This window comes from Heloderma suspectum, chromosome 4, assembly GCF_057233095.1.
Source record: "Heloderma suspectum isolate Gila_16-S chromosome 4, 16-S_ref, whole genome shotgun sequence".
Taxonomy (NCBI): Eukaryota; Metazoa; Chordata; class Lepidosauria; order Squamata; family Helodermatidae; genus Heloderma; species Heloderma suspectum.
The window spans coordinates 51,011,161-51,027,218 of NC_139461.1; the positions used below are offsets into that span (position 1 = coordinate 51,011,161).

At 41.8% G+C, this 16,058-nt stretch overlaps 2 protein-coding genes across 5 annotated transcripts in view; one reads left to right on the forward strand and one right to left on the reverse strand.

Annotated features, from left to right (window-relative positions):
• Positions 1 to 1,369, reverse strand: part of CHMP4C (charged multivesicular body protein 4C) — a 42,547-nt gene extending 41,178 nt beyond the window's left edge. For 2 of the 3 annotated variants that reach the window (XR_014790083.1, XM_084849228.1), the window contains exon 1: positions 865 to 1,313. Coding sequence is in view for 2 of the 3 variants with exons in the window: in XM_084849228.1 (XP_084705354.1) it covers positions 865 to 1,069 (205 nt within the window). In the remaining variant the exon portion in view is untranslated. Of the gene's footprint in view, positions 1 to 864 lie in introns of all 3 variants that reach the window. The other variant, XM_084849227.1, reaches the window with a different exon arrangement.
• Positions 1,370 to 2,612: 1,243 nt separating this feature from the next.
• On the forward strand, positions 2,613 to 13,483 carry ZFAND1 (zinc finger AN1-type containing 1). 2 transcript variants are annotated; one of them, XM_084849234.1, is made up of 8 exons: positions 2,613 to 2,677; positions 7,176 to 7,218; positions 7,587 to 7,626; positions 9,323 to 9,450; positions 9,544 to 9,635; positions 10,639 to 10,760; positions 12,455 to 12,610; positions 12,702 to 13,483. In XM_084849234.1, exons 1-8 carry the CDS (start codon positions 2,623 to 2,625, stop codon positions 12,870 to 12,872), a joined length of 807 nt encoding a protein of 268 aa, XP_084705360.1. In that variant the 5' UTR covers positions 2,613 to 2,622; the 3' UTR covers positions 12,873 to 13,483. The 2 variants fall into 2 exon arrangements, with proteins under 2 accessions (XP_084705360.1, XP_084705361.1); XM_084849235.1 differs by lacking the exon at positions 12,455 to 12,610.
• The last annotated feature ends 2,575 nt before the right edge of the window (positions 13,484 to 16,058 follow it).

Here is a 16,058-nt window from a genome sequence, read left to right on the forward strand (position 1 = left end):
AAGGGCATACCTATTCTCTGATGCAATTACGGCTTTTTTCTAATGTGCAACCATACACAAAATCTGTAGTTCAAAGAAAAAATGCAATTCCAAAAGAACTTTGCTGCAGTTCAAAATTCAAGCCGTGAAAAGTTGTGTTGTTAGCTGATGTAAAAAGTGGCTGATAATGTGAAAAGTAGAAAGTAAAGTGAGTTCAGGCTCCTCAAGTCCAAAAGCCCGATCAAGCATACTCATCTGTCCTTCTACTGCTAAAGACACTGCCCACAGACTCCACTGCTACTCTGTAGAGCTGCCTTCCCCAGTCTGGTGCCCTTTAGATGTACTTCAGCTCTAGTCAACCCCAGACAGCATGGCCAATGGTGCGGAATACTGGGGTTATAGTCCAGAACATCTGGAGGGCATCATGTTGGGGAAGGCTGTTCTAGAGACCCAGATAAAAAATGCGACTGCTAACAGCACACATAATGTCAAGAAAACACTGAACAAAACAGAAAAGTTAAAAGCAGATACAAATGTGCAAATCGTCACACAAGATGATTTAGAGGCGTACAATTTACTTTCTTGCCCAGCAGAAACTGCCTCCCATGTAACATTACTTGCGTGACATACTCAGCCATTTCACACACAGCAGACTCATTTCCAAGGAGTGGGCGAGTAGAGAGAGCCCCAATACCTAAAACGAGATGCTTTGGGTTAAAGCGGCAATAAGTCAATGGTAACGGATTTGTACTCTGCACATGCTCAGAGGGACTGTCTCCTGAGCAGCCTGAGCACCTTGTCCCTGAAACCGCGTCTGCGGTCAGCCCGTCACTTCCAGGGCTGAACTCTGCTTCAGATGAAGGCCTGGCCCGGTATAAAACTCACCTCGCTTGTCGCGGGTGCCGTGTTTCTTCGCCAGCGCCAGCTCCTTTTCGATCCTGGCCTCCAGATACTCCTGCTTCTTGGTCAGCATCTCCTCCGTCTCCCGGATCCGACCTAACGCCTCCGGGAGAGTGGGGGGCCCCTTGCCTTTCCCCCTGGAGAAGCCGGAGCCTCCTCCGCCCCTGAAAAACGTGCGGATTTTACTCATCTTCGCCCCGCCGAGGGTCAGCGCCGTCGTACTTCGGGGATCTTCGCCGCGCCACGGTCCGGGCGCCCTCCGCTGCTCGAGGCTTTGCGGAGCCCCCCTGGCCACCTCGCCGAAGCTCAACAGCAAGCCAAGAGCGGTGGCTGCGGCACTTCCCAACTCCGTCCGGCTGAGGGAGGGCAGGGAGAAGCGCCGGGCGGGAGGGCAGGAAGCTGCTGCCGCTCCTGCTGCTGCCGCTCCCGAGGCGGATGGCGGCGCCACGTGACCGCCAGGCACCTGCTGCAACAGGTGTTTCGACCTGGGGAATGTGCCCCGCCCCCTGCCAGGTGACTGACGTCCTCTGCCGCCGCGCAAGCACAAGCGGATGCCGCGGGAGCAGCGAGGGACGTCTAAAATCACAATAAAAAAGAAACCTGATCTCCTTAGAACCGAACGAAAATGGACCCTCTGAAATGAAGCCCTGAGTTTTCAGCAAAGCAACAGCTAGGCTTCATTTCAGAGGGTCCGTTTTCCTTCGGTTCTAAGGAGGTCAGTTTTCTCACTTTAGAAATCACTCGGATACATGCACGGACGTGGCGGAAAGTGCTCTCTGCACATGCTCAGAAGCACCCTCATTACTGTTGCTTCTAATATTCCTAGGGCCGAGCAGTGCTTCGAGAGTCAGACTACCGTCTCGAAGACCCTGGTCTACTGTCGATATGCTGGGTGTGTGCCGCCGGTCAATGTTGTTCTCATTTCACAGATCTGAAGATGAAGCTAAGATGATGCGTAGCGTTGTTGCGCTGGGGAAGACCTGAATTCAGACATCCGAGGGAGGAGTCCGACGTGATTACACTCTCATTGGTATAGCTTGAAGGTGACACGAAACGTGCAGCCTTGTTTCATGACATTTATTGGTATAATGAGTCCAGCATTATATTGGTACAATGGTCCAGCAATATACTAGAAATAAATGAAAATAAACTTAAGCAGTTGCCCTTACAGCATGTGAACTACACATTCATGGAGATACGGGATCTGAGTCCAGACATAAAGCTTAGAACCTCACAGGGTTGTTGCTAGGATAGTAACAAGGTATTTAATCCGCGAAAGGCGGTACTCTTGAGTCTGTAACGGGTGGAAATTAAGAGACCAGAGAGAAATCTAAGTAACTGTGCCTATTTTAAATACTAAAGGCAAAAATGAACTGACCCTATTTGGGGGATAGGGTTCAGCACCTTGGATAGCTCCTTTAGAGCTCTGGCTGGTTCCGCCTAAAACCCAGAAGGAATAACAGCCCCACCAAAATCGGAGCCACCAGCCTCTACTGGCTGCACACAAAACCCAGGCAGCGAAATCACGGAGGGTAGAGGAGGCTGCGACGGCTTTGCGCCACTTTTCTTCCAACTCATCCTCAACCCCTGTTCGGACTCTTTAAATGCCCAAGCTCCGCCCCTCAAGGTGACGACAGCGGCCGGACAGCCAATGGAACGCATCCACTCGGGAGGGGCGGGCGGATCAAAGCCTCCAGAGTCCAAGGAGCATGGCCGCGGCGTGCGCATGCGTTGTGCACGAACATGGCGGAATTGGAGATCGGGCAACACTGCGACGTAGAGCATTGCGGACAGCTTGGTAAGGGAGCCCTTAGGTTGGAGGCACGGACCAAGAGACCGGCGGTCGTAGGGGTGCCGGTGGAGAGGCCAAGTGTATTGTAGAGAAATGAACGGCGGGGACTAGCTGGAAAAAGGGGGTAGGGGCTGGCGCTTTTCTGTCAGGTGGCTCCGACTGGTCACAGGCTCCGGGTAACACTTCTGGTTCTCAATTGAACGCATAGGGGGCAGCCGCTACAGGAAAATGGGAGAGCGGCTCCCGCATCTTCTTCATGCTTCCGCCCCTCTACATTCAGATGGAAACCGGAAGTATAAACCGATGCGTTCGTCTCTAGAGTTTCCTTCCTCTACGAGCGCCTCCCGCTGGTGAGTGTTCAAGAGGGGAGGAGATGTTCGGCGATAAACAAGTTGAGGGGCGTGGCTCCTCCTAGAAGTGGGCGTGGACTGTGCCAATTTCCTGTTGCTAGGTAACCAGTGTAGCTTATGAAGGATTCTGCTATCACTGAAGGCAAAAAGGGCATGCAGCAAGTAACTAAGTTACTCAGAAAGAGCTCTTGCCTGCCTGGCGAGATGTGTGTATATACAGGTGGGCGAGGGTTTTTATTGACTTAAAATATTTTTTATCCTGCCTTTCTGCAAAAGATAGCCCGCACTCAACATAATACACTTTAATCAGGAAAAGCAGTGTTTGCTTTTGTTTAGTGTTGTCTTCCATTGTAGTTGCAGTTGTTTGGGCTGGTTTTAAAAATATTTACTTTAATCGTTTATATTCAGATATATATTATTATTGTTAGCCATCAGGGGCATCTATGTAAATGGGCGCCTAGTCCAGGTATAAACTTAAATAACAAAACAATTACACTAAAACAACTAAAAATTAACAAAACCCAAAAATGAATCAACAGCAGCAGAAATTGTGTCATTAAGGGCGCAATCCTACGCTGGCTGGGGCATGCTGGGAGTTGTAAGCCTTTTCTCTGTCTAAACCTGCATAGGATTGTGCCCTAAGCGAAAGCTAAACAGAACAAAACTATCTTGGTTTTCTATGTAGCGTTCCAGTGCCGATGAGCAGCGCCTAAGTTCTAAAAAGAGAGGTGTCACGACACCCAAGCCAGACTGGCAGTCCTTCTGTCTTCGCTGGAGCCGTTGCTCTTTAATCCTGAGTGTGTGTAGAGGCTGTCATTGCTTATGTCTTTATTATTTATTTATTTATTTTATTACATTTATATCCCGCCTTTTTTCCTCCTTAAGGAACCCAAGGCGGCGTACATAGTCCTCCTCCTCCTCCAGGTTATCCTCACAACAACAACCCTGTGAGGTGGGTTGGGCTGAGAGTCTGTGACTGGCGCAGAGTCACCCAGTGAGCTTCCATGGCCGAGTGGGGACTAGAACCTGTGAAATATGGATTTAAATTTCCCCAGGACCACTCAGTTGATCAGGCTGAGAGGTTTGGGATCTTATGAGGAGGAGAAGAGCACACACACAACCAATGTAGATAAAAGAAAAGGAGATTTATTGAAATAAAAGAAATAAGCAAAAGTAGAACCTCCCTAGAGAGTTGTGCGCTCTCTCAGGCACAAACTTGGTTACAAACAAATCTCAGAGAGTTTCAGGCTCTCTGAAGCTCAGGACTGAAGAGGTTACGTGCCTCTTAGGTACGAACTTAATTACAAAGAAATTTCAACGAGCTTCAAGCCCCCCGAATCTCATCAAGTGGTTACATGCCTCTTAGATTAGAGCCCAAAACCAACAATCCTCCAGAAGTCGCACGCTTCTTCTGGGGCTTTAAGAGGTTACACGCCTCTTAAGGTAGAAACTTAGTTACCCAAATGTGGTGCATTAAATGACTAAATACACAGTTAGCCCCTGTTTGTTGTTGAGCTCCAGATCGGCCCAATGCTGCAAAAATGGCCCACTGAGACGATGATACAGTGTCAGCCAGGCCCATGCCCAAGCCTACTGTCTTATATCCAAACCAACAGTGAGTATGGCAGAACAAAGATAGTTGCGCCCTATCAAAGTCCTGGACAGTAAAATCCTTTCCCTGAATTTTATCCAACACATACTCACCACAACGCTATCAAGTACTTAGCCAGAGCACTCAGTGCGTGTCCCATGGATCGAGGGTACTGTTGGTATGTGCACATACAATGATCCAGATGCAACCACGCCCCTCCCAAACAATGGCAGAATCAGGGGTTTTATACTCTTTTTCCCTCATTGGGGCTCATGAGATCAAAGAGGGGTTCAGTATGTTCCCTGTATGTTCCTTGTTGATAAGATTGACGTTTGCTGTAGACAGCCAGGCACCTCCTTCCGACTCCCCGACATCTCTATGGTCATAAAGTGCCGTCCTTGTTATCGGAACATCTGCAGATGCCCCTCTTTTATTGGCCCATGTCCATCTTCTGTAACTGATACTTTGGCAATCTTCAGCACATACTAGAGCACCCCTGTTTTGGCCTTCCTGCAATAAAACCATTCATTCTCCATTCGCACCTCCCCTTCCTGATCTGGGCTATTCACATGACATGGACTGGTTTGGAAATGCTGACCTTTTCACATTTCATAGTGTTCTAATCCACACTCAGATACAGATTACATCTCAGGATGTTTACAATTCAGGCTTGTAATCAGGGTCAACCTCTGCATTCTATTTCTTTTCACACCACATTTGTTACATTGCAAAAGAAAACAGGCGCCAGAAGTCTATGTGATTATCCACTAGGAGCAGAAAGAGAAGTTATAGAAAGTACAATTGACAAAGTTGGGTTTAAGAAATGAGAGAAATTAATTAAAGTAGGGGAAATATAAGTGGATATGAGGAGACATTAGAAAGATAACTTGAAGAAAAATAGGAAAAATAAAATCACACTGTGTCATCCGGACTCCCAGTCCAACACTCTAGCCACTATACCACACTACTTATGGGGGTAGTTAAGGCATTCTGTATGTACCCAGACACGCTTTTACTTTATAATTTCTTCACATTTTAGGACTCAGCCCTGTGCTGAAAACTCATTCTGAGACTGATGATTGGTACAATCTTACATGCTGTTAATGAGGCAAATGCAGGCTTTATGTACTTTGAGGCACAGTGATTAGTGTGATGGACTGTGTGTTATTTATTTATTTATTAAATTTATATCCCGTCTTTCCACTAAAAAGTAGTGGAATTGGGAGCTCGGGTTCAAATCTTCACTCAGTCATGCAGCTCACTGGTGATCTTGGACTAGTCACTCCCAGCCTAACCTACTCCACAGGGTTATTGTGAGGATAAAATGGTGGGAGGGAGGGAAAAGAATCCTCACAATTGTGTTCACCATTCTGAACTCCTTGGAGGATGGGTAAAATATAAATGTAATATATTCTAATAAAATAAGTACATTTCCACTTCTGAGTCCTGGTGCTGAGAATGCTTGGGGTTTGAGGCTTGGATCATAATATCAACACTTTGGGACCCCTCTTGCATATTATCTCTGCTACAGAAACCATCTGGTGTGCCTTCTGTCTTGTTCACATCCTGACAGAGTAACTGTCAGCCAAAAGTGCTAATTGTTGCAAACTGTATAAAGTGAAAGCTGCGTAGTTGACGTTTTATAGGTTCACACACCCTTTTTTATGAAACGGTAACAACATTTTTCCTACATCCCTTTCCATGATGGCTTCCTGAGTCCAGTATCTTCTAGGTGACTCAGAGGATGTCTACATGTATTATATATTAGCAAGGAGGGAAGAAGGATGTTGGTGTTCATAGATTCCTATAAGTGCCATATCACAGGCTTTCTAAAATCCTAGTTGTGTATATATATGTCAGTCTTGACAAATTTAGATACTACTCGTTTTGGGTTTTGGGGGGTTTGCAACCTATTAAATATTAATAACAGAGAAACACAAAGGGCTGTAACTATCGTGTGTTACATGAAGATTTAATAAAAGGACTAGGTACTCACTGAAAACTGAGGTTTCTTGTAACTGTAGAAAGCTCATATAAACATTTTTCTTATTATGGGCAGCATCCAACGTGGCACTACAGTTAATGTAAATAACATTGCGCTAGCGTAAATGACCTCTAGCACAACACCAATAGCACTGGCTGCACAATGGGTTACCCTGGAAAACCCTTCACACCCGGAAGCACTACTGGCTTTGTGCTAGAGGTTTTTTACGCTAGTGCAATATTATTAATGTTAACTGTAGTATCCCATTGGATACTACCCTGTGAATCCTATTAAACCATACAAGTTAGTAACACTGGTTGGTTGCCTTACTTCATTCTTTGTAGATTAAGAAAACAGGGCTTCCTTGAAAGTGCAACAGAATTCAATGTGCTTAAGCATACATAAATGTTTGTATTATGACCTCAGGCTGCCACATGCTACATATAAACTGGCTAGAAATTTATTGGCACGGGGGATTATATTCTGCCTTGTTTTCATCAGTCTTGTAATTGCATTTATCAAAATGTACATGGATATGAGCAGCTAAAATTACTATAGATATTATCTCTTTCATTTCAGATTTTCTACCTTTTGTCTGTGATGGCTGTTCAGGAGTCTTCTGGTAACAAACTATTGAATAGTTATATAGTACCATCAGTGTCCTTAATGCTTAGTTCTTAATAAAAAACAAAGTATTTTTTTTTAAATAGTCCCAACCCTGAGCAATTTACAATCTAAATTTAGGCAGTTCAGGCAGGGGACTGGGGGAAAGGCCACAGTGGAGGGACAGGAATGGGAGAAGGTAAGGGAAATGGGATCAACATGAGCAAAAATGTATCTGTTTCTTGCAAATATTATGCAAATATTATATTATATTGGCTGAATTTAAGATGGACTGCACCAGATTCATTTAGTGCTGTCCCACAATAATCCTATGTTTTTATATTATTTCACACACTAATGATATCGCTGTCTTTATTTTTATGTAAGTCTTCAGCACAGAAGTCGGGATGCTCATGGCTGTTCTGAGGTAAGTTCATAATTCATAGCTAATAAATTACTTTGTAACACCTCTGGATTTTAACTAGTAATGAAGTTCAGTTCTTTTAGGTTCTTTTGAATAATTTTACAAGCAGCACTTCACAAGTTTTCTTTAAAGCAATCCAGATTATCTACATTTTTTGCCATATTACACATGCAAATGAGCTCCTTTTTAAAGTCCGCAGAAAAAAAATCCATCGTATGTATGGGACCACGTGGAAAAGAAGTAGTGTGAACTGGGCTATTCATTCAGAACACTGCATACACCCTGAAGCCATTTCTGTCATCACAATGGCTGAAAAAATGTGCTGTCAAGATAGTCTGTAGCCATTTTCAACTACCTTGTGGATAGTTCCCATAGAGCCTTCCTTGTGAAGTCCTGTATGTAGCAAAGATTGTGAGGATTTAAACACTGGTCTCTCTGCATGTATGAACCAGACCTCTTTTTAAAAAGTAATGCTGCTCTTCTGGTGTTAATTTATGCTGTGTGGAAGAAAACCAGCCTTCACTTTCAGTTTTGGCTAGTAAGTAGGAAAGTCTTTTATTCAGCATCCTGGGAAGAGTACAGACCGAGAGAGATTTCCCATCAGTTCTGAAGTCCTCTCTGAACTAATCTCAAGCAGATATATTTATAGTACAAGATGCAATCACAATTCTACTTATTTACAAACAACACAAAATTACATTAAGAAAGACAATGTTCCTTAAGCTTCAAACCTTTGCTGAAGAGGAAGTTACATATTGACTCTTGCTATCAGATGTGCACAGTCAACCATTATCTTCTTTCCTGGAATGCACTGAAACAATCCATTCAATATTTCTTTAACATACATTTCTTTGACACCTAACTGAACACTTTCTTATATCACATACACAGTTTTATTATCCAATCTAGGCCTAGAGTCAGAGACTCTATTTTTTTCTGCTTCTGCGGGTGGGGTAGTAGATTGAAATGGAGAGTCAGTGGGTTGGCATTGCATGACTGAGCCTGTCTTTCACACACTCCCAGGTCTTATACATCTGTTTAAATAGTTTAAATAAATGGTTTGCGACCAATCATAGTTTGCCATTTAGTCTGAGCCAGCTAATTATGGTTTTTCTTGCACTGCAAACAAAACTGAAAACCAGGATTCAACCAGGTTTACACTCCTGGTTTGCAGGGCAAGTACAAACCATTATTTGCTGACGTGAACATATTCAGAAAGTAACAATTAATTCATAAGGGAGGGAAGAGCATGTAAGCACAGGGTTCATTGCTATAGCATTAAACAATGGTTTGGCATTATATGTGATCATACCCATTTACTTCTTATCTGACTTCTGCCACAGATTGCTTAATGCTTGTTTAGTTTTATCTGTGAACTGTTTAATTTAAGCTGTGCTGCCTTTGTGGTAACCTTTTTCCTGTTCAGGAGTTACTGATAAATCTGAGTCTGTATACTTTATTGTGGCTTCAGTATTCACAAGTAGTAATAATCACTTATTTAAGTTATTGACTTACTGTCCTACTACATTAGGCTTTACTAACATCACTTCTTATGGCTATTTTACTTAGCCAATTTCTGTCCCCTTGACATTTTGATAATAGTGTTCCTATATTAAGAGCATACATTATATAGATTGCCTTTTATGTTTTTATTCAGAAAGAGCTACTAAACCTGAGTTTTCTTTTGAAATTAACTTAGGTAAATCTAAAACATGAGGATGTGAAACCAGTTCATCACAAATCTTTCTTGTGCACATATAAAGGTTGTGATGGAAGAGAACTTGTACCTGTGTTATGTGCTTACTGTGAAAAGCAGTTTTGCTTAAGGTGAGCAAAGGAATGAATGGAACCAACCTCACCCCTCTGCCTTTGAATTAGCCTGTAGGGTGCCTGGTGAAACAGTTCCTCATCTGTTTACAGGCACCGCCATCAGTTGGACCATGAGTGTGAGAAACTGGAAACTCCTAAACCCCATATGGCTGCAACAAAGCAACTTATTCAAGATATTGTAGGTAACTGTAATAGTATTTTTTAAAATATGATTTTCTGTAGTAGACTGTTCAGGACTGGACATTATTATAGAGCACAAATCCAAGGATATTAAAAGCAAATATGAAAGCATGAATTATAGTTATCTTGACAATCCCTGCCTCTGAAATGTTACTGTACTTCCAGCACAATCCTATACATTCCTAGGTAGAAGTTCTGTTGCGTTAAATAGGGCTTACTCCCAGTGAGTGGGTATAGGATTGCTGCCCTAAGAGCCTCTCTTATTATTCACATGGAGGTATTACAGAGGTTAAGGTCGCAATTCTTTATCAACTTACCTGGGAGTAAGCTTAACTGAATTCAATGGGACTTATTTCTGAGTAGACATATATAGGATTGTGCTGTAAGTTCTGTATACTGTTGTGCTGGAAAATAAGACTGGATCCTTAACTTCCATCTCCCTACAACAACCTTCAATCCCATACTAGGTTACCTCTGTGCAGTTGGCTTCTCTTATAATCCTGTACACTAGAATTGTACTCTTGAGTCTATTCCTGCGAATCTTAATGTGTGGAAAACCTGCAGGAAGAAATAATTCTATGACAAATTGCATTTTCCCAGTGACACAGTACTGCAGTTTGGTTGCTAGGAAAATGCCAGAAGTCATGGAGACACCTGTATCCCACAGAGCAATTAAGTAGCAATTGTTTATTGCACTGGAACCTTTGTCTGGACAGGCTCATAGAAGCAAGTAGGTTCTCTCATATCTGAAAGCCCCTGAACATTCCTACTTTTAGTTTTTGGTGCTGTCTATTCTCTGTTGCACATGTAGAATACATGCAAGCATACAGTGGTTTGGAGGTCAGAGGAAAGGTTCCATTCTGTGTCTACAAGCTGAGGGTGACTACACATTCACCCAGAGAATTGACTTTTAAGCATCTTGAGAATGCACACTGGAGCATATTTCATTTTTAGCAAAACAAAAGGGGCGGGTGATTCCTATTAAAATGAATGTGTATATCTCAGATTCTAAGAAAGAAGCCACAGTGAGTAAAAGATGCAGAGGAGCCAAGAACAGTGAAACAGCAGCAAGGGTGGCCTTAATGAAATTGAAAATGCATGCATGTGGGGATAAGTCCTTGCCACAGGTAAGTCATGGTCATTTATCTCCAAACAACATACACATTTCAGATTTACTGCCGTATTTAGTTTTTTTTTAAGACAATGTCTGTACTTCCACTGTTACATTTATTATTCCACTGGGCAGATAGTGGAACCTATAGGAGAGATCATGACCTGGTGTGAGATAGTAGCAGTGGAAATTTTGCTAGCCCTTTCCACAGCATCCAATGTATTTTGTAAGGACCACAATAGGGATACAAGGTTATAATGGGTTTTCCTTCCAACTTGCTATGTAATTCCCACCAACATGGTCTGTAAACAGAGAATGCCCCGCAGAAGCTAAGCAAGTCTGAATTGGTCAGTGCCTAGATGGGAGACCACCTGGGAACTTCATGTATGCTGCCTTGAATTCACCATGAAAAAAGGCAAATTATAAATGCAATTAATAAAATTAATCTTAATGTATCTCAATTTAGTAGTTGTATGAATTGCTGGCTTCCTGATCTCTTTGGAAGGAATATGGAAAATTAAAGGGCTTTTCCTTTAAAAAAATACAATTTTTTGTGCTTTATATCTGCTCATCAGTGCCTCAGTTTTGGGGGGCAAAAGATGTTTTCACTGGAAATGATAGCCTGATCATCACAGGTCTATTTCATCTTCATCCCAGTACTCGTTCCCCCTGTCTCTCCTCCAATCCTCCAGTTCTGAATGAGCAATATGGGCTACATTCCTTTACAGTTGTTTTTGACCATTTGGGTCCCAACTCTCTACATTTGAATGAAGGAATGATGCTGGAAAGGATGTTTGACCTACTGGTCTTAGGGTGCAATCTTATGCACGTTTAGACAACTCCCAGCATTCCCCAACACGTTCTGGTTTGTATCCGTGTTCATTAACATGTTATGCTTTTGTTGATCACTGACTTAGAATAAGCTAACAAATAAGATAAAATTGCTTTTCTTCCATAAGATTAGAATTAAAATATTTTGAGGGGGTAACTGTCCTCATTGGATTCTTAAGCACAGCAGTTTCTGTTGGACATGTTAAAATGTTGATGCTCCTTTTTCTTTGGTTAGTGTAAACCTAGAATTAAGGGAAATGTTTTTTGCTATATGAAGGGGCAAAGTGCCTTCATACTGAGACAGGAAGTAAGTGAAATTGAAAAGGAACTAGTTGCAGGCCATGAAAGAAGAAGCATGGTAGTGCTGAAGCAACATTTCTGCTCAGTAGAATCCCTTTCCCACAGCCTCTTGATTTTGAGACTGAAGGAGTTTATACAAACACATATTTGCAACAGTGAGAGCTAGAAACTCTCTTTTTTTAAACAAAAGTTTGGTTTTTCACAGAATCAAACTTATATGTTCGCCTGATAACCTTTACCAGTGTAAATTAAACATAGCTCTAGAATTGAAACCTTCTGAAATAGCAGGGAAATCCGTGTGGACGCTGCCTAGCTGCCAGGTACTCTTTATGGTTTATCTGATCCTGGTGCTTATATGCAGAGTTTAGAATCATAGAATAGTAGGGTTGGAAGGGGCCTATAAGACCATTGAGTCCAATCCCCTGCTCAGTGCTTCTTTCAGTTTCTTTCAGAGGATTACAGTTGATTTATTTATTTATTTGATTTAAATGTTTTAGGCTGCCTTTAAAGGTAGAATCCCTAACAGAAATATGTGATAGAATAATATTTTAACACAATAAATGGCCTTTTCTGTTGCAGACTGAGAGAATCTATTTCCAAGTATTTTTACCTAAAGGAAGCAAGGAGAAAAGCAAACCCATGTTCTTTTGCAGTAACTGGAGCATTGGCAAAGTGATAGATTTTGCAGCTTCCATGGCAAACCTTAAAAATGATAACAACAAAACTACAGCTAGGGTAAACTAACTTTTATAACTTTTTATATACCAATATTGTTATTTGATTTCGAACTGAATGAAATACACTGTCTTTTTTTCCTAATTTTCAGAAATTAAGACTTTGCCACACAGCATCTGGAGAAGCCTTGCCTTTGGACCACATCCTAGCATCTTGGATAAGCTGTCAAGAATCCCCACTATGTAATGGTGGAAATGTGATCTTGGAATACCTTGATAATGAAGTTCAGTTTTTAGAACATGTAAATTCATATCTAGAATAATTGTGGAAAACACCGCACATGTAATTACCAGACTGAACCCAAGACAAGACTCATACTCTCCTTTTAATATATAACTGCAAGGTATAATGATGTTTTTTGTTTTCTTACTGACATGAATTCAGTTTAGAAATGGCCATATATCTGTATTTAGCTCATTCACTCCAAAGTAGGCCAAGGATTTACTAATCACTTGATGCCTCTCAACACTAGATGTGCACTATCTCTACTGAAAAGAACTGAGTTAAGTTGACAGCTGCTGAGCTGGAGGTTCTACCTGTCATGCTTAAGTGTTGGCTCTTTCCTATATGCAGGTAGAGATGTGAAGGCCTGAGAACCCCCTCACCCCCTCCAAAATGGAGAAAGTCCCAGAAATATTTAGGAGGAAATAATTTTTTCCTGCATTTCTCTCTCTCTTTTTTCTTCTAATTTCCCCCCTGAAATCTCTACATGCAGGTCATCATAAATTCAATAGCCACTCTACAGTGACCAATGCAGGAAGAATCCAAGGGACAGTAGGGAGGTTGTGATTATCCCCCTGCCCTACATTGAACAGATTTGGGGAAAGTGATGTCTAAATGAAGCACAAATAAAGCAGAGGTTTGTTAAATGTGCATTTTCACATTAGTTTGTTTTTGCCATCCCAGCATCTTTATATCTTGCTGCAGTAGCCATGGCAGAGGTTTTAGCAAGGGAAACATAACCAGAAACCAAGATGTAACTACTCCAACAAGAAAAGGACTGACATTTTGAGTGATAGAGCAGTATATTGGAAACAGTGAAAGGTCTTTTATTTAGTCTAGAATATACTATATATTTACATAAGGAAAGATGATCAATAATCAAAGATAAAATGGCATAATGGCCTTTGTCTTCAGTTCTCATTTTGCAGATATGCACATTACACAGGTAGCAGAACATATGCTTGGTTATTGGAGGCTTTCTCCCCCTGCTATAGCTCCAACCACCAGGTCTTAAAACTGTTTGGTTTCCAGGGGAATAACTGCATGAGATGCAAACTGAAGAAGTGCAATACAAATTTGTAAATGAAGACAATTTTGCATTGCCATTTGAGAAGTTGATTTGTGGGGGGCAGGGGGGATCATACAAAGAAAAATACATAAATATACCAGATTTTCCATTTGTCTAAGGTAAAAAAAAGTTTCCTCCATTGTTTGTATTTATCAAAAGCTTATACTAGAAAGAGACCTTTCCTATGGCAGCATAGTCCAAAGGATGACCTCTGTTCAGAGTCTATATTAATAGGATCATAGCATTGCAATCTGGAGCTAGACACTGTACCATCAAGTGCCCCAATGCAGTGAGAGACGGGGCATCCATAAAGTCTCCTGCCTGCATAATCCTCTGATTCTGTTGTCCGCCTTCCTCCCTCACCTGCTGCATAGCATACCTGGATGCATGCCCATTACAGTGAGGGAGGGGAGATGTATGAGGGGACCAAGGGGAGAACAGGAGGAAGCAGTTGCAGCTCCCTTGTCTCCTGCTTTATCCTGTAATTTAAAAGATACAATGTGAATCTCTGGGTTGTCTGAATCCTAGGCAGAGGAAATTCCTGGGGCCTCCCTGAGGAACAGTGGCAAATTATGGACAGGCAAATTATGGACAGACAAATTATGGCAAATTATGGTGCTAGCCATGGCTATGTTATAATCATGAGTATCTAGTTGTTCTGTTTCATTTAGGGCACATTCTTATACATGTTTAGACAGGAAAAAAAGTCCTACAACTCCCAGCTTGCCCTAGCCTTGGGAATTGTAGGACTCTTTTTCTGTGTAAATATGCATAGGATTACACCCTTGGTTCTTCAACAAGGAACTGGAAAAGCAAACAACTCTTTTATTGCTTAATATTAGAATTCCTTACTATTCTAGGCAGCAACCATACTTTTCAGGTGCAGACCAAGTGAGAGAGGATGACAGAATTACACAGCGCTGCATCATGCTTGTCAATTTACCTTTATTGGTACATTTAAAACACATACTTGCTCTTTGCCTTCTCTTCTATAAACACTTATTTTTGCAACCAAATACATGATCTTTTCTAATACATTGACCATTCAGCCTCACAAAGTATATAAGCAGACAGGGATACCAACTTATTGTGCACCGAGACTACAAAATTGGAGGACTAGACCATAATGAATTGGTGAGCGGAAAGGCCTACTCCCCATGTAGGGTTGCACCTCTCTTGCTTTAACACTGGAGGCATCAAAGAGCTAAGCAACAGGCCGGCCAGAATTAGATATCATCTCCTGCTGTAATTTTTATTTCATGTTGGTAAACTGGCTTGCAGGCTGTGGCAGTGGAAAAGCGGGATATCCCATTAAAAGAAAGCCATGTATGAATCTCTGAGGTCACAATGAAGCCCACTCAACAAAGCTCTGAGTTCCAGCTGAAGTGTCAGTTTCTGCTTTTCATTTCGAAATGCTCTTGAGACAGTTGGGGAGCAGAGCGGATTACAGAGATAATTGCTAGGTTCATAGTTAGGTTAGCTATGCGTTGTATTTACAGACGGGACTTCTTTATATTTCATCATGTTCGGTAGTTGTTCAAGTATTAGTAATTTAGGAAATGTAAGTAAATTAGTAATTTGGATGAGTTAATATATTACGTTTGACTTTGTTGCATCATGCAGGCAAATACATTTACTAGGGAGGAGACCTGATGTGTTATTTTATTGTAGGTTTTCTGTCGACAAAGTATGTCGATACGTTTTGGGGAACCAAATACAAAAATGTATCTCCTAGGTGTCATAACTTGATTGAGAGACGAGAGGGGTATGGAGAGGGATGTAACAGATACAATTAGCCTTTCTTAAGCAAAATTAAAGAAGATAAAAAGGGCCAAGTAATCTAGTAGGGGCGGGGAGAGCAGAGCTGGATTACTTAAGACAAGCACAGGCAGAAAAAAGCCCTACAATTCCCAGCATGCCCCAGCCAGGCATGCTGGGAGTTGTAAGACTTTTTTGTCTAAACATACATATGATTATGCCCTTAGTTGTTCAAAGTTTAAAGTATTAGTAATTTACCTAGAGAGATTCAGTAGGTTAATACGTTACATTTGATTGTGCTTCTTCCTGCAGGCAAAGCCATCTAGCAGGTAAGAAACTTGTACAGAGATACCCTTTTGGTTAGCTGTCACAGGTTAGCATTGCCTCCAGACCATTAGA

What these genes read in the sequence shown, in the direction of transcription:
- ZFAND1 (XM_084849234.1), top strand. Translation starts at nt 2,623, where the DNA reads ATGGCGGAATTGGAGATCGGGCAACACTGCGACGTAGAGCATTGCGGA. An exon ending in AGAGCATTGCGGACAGCTTG is followed by an intron (nt 2,678 to 7,175) that starts GTAAGGGAGCCC and finishes CTTTCATTTCAG; the next exon opens with ATTTTCTACCTTTTGTCTGT. An exon ending in GAAAAGCAGTTTTGCTTAAG is followed by an intron (nt 9,451 to 9,543) that starts GTGAGCAAAGGA and finishes ATCTGTTTACAG; the next exon opens with GCACCGCCATCAGTTGGACC.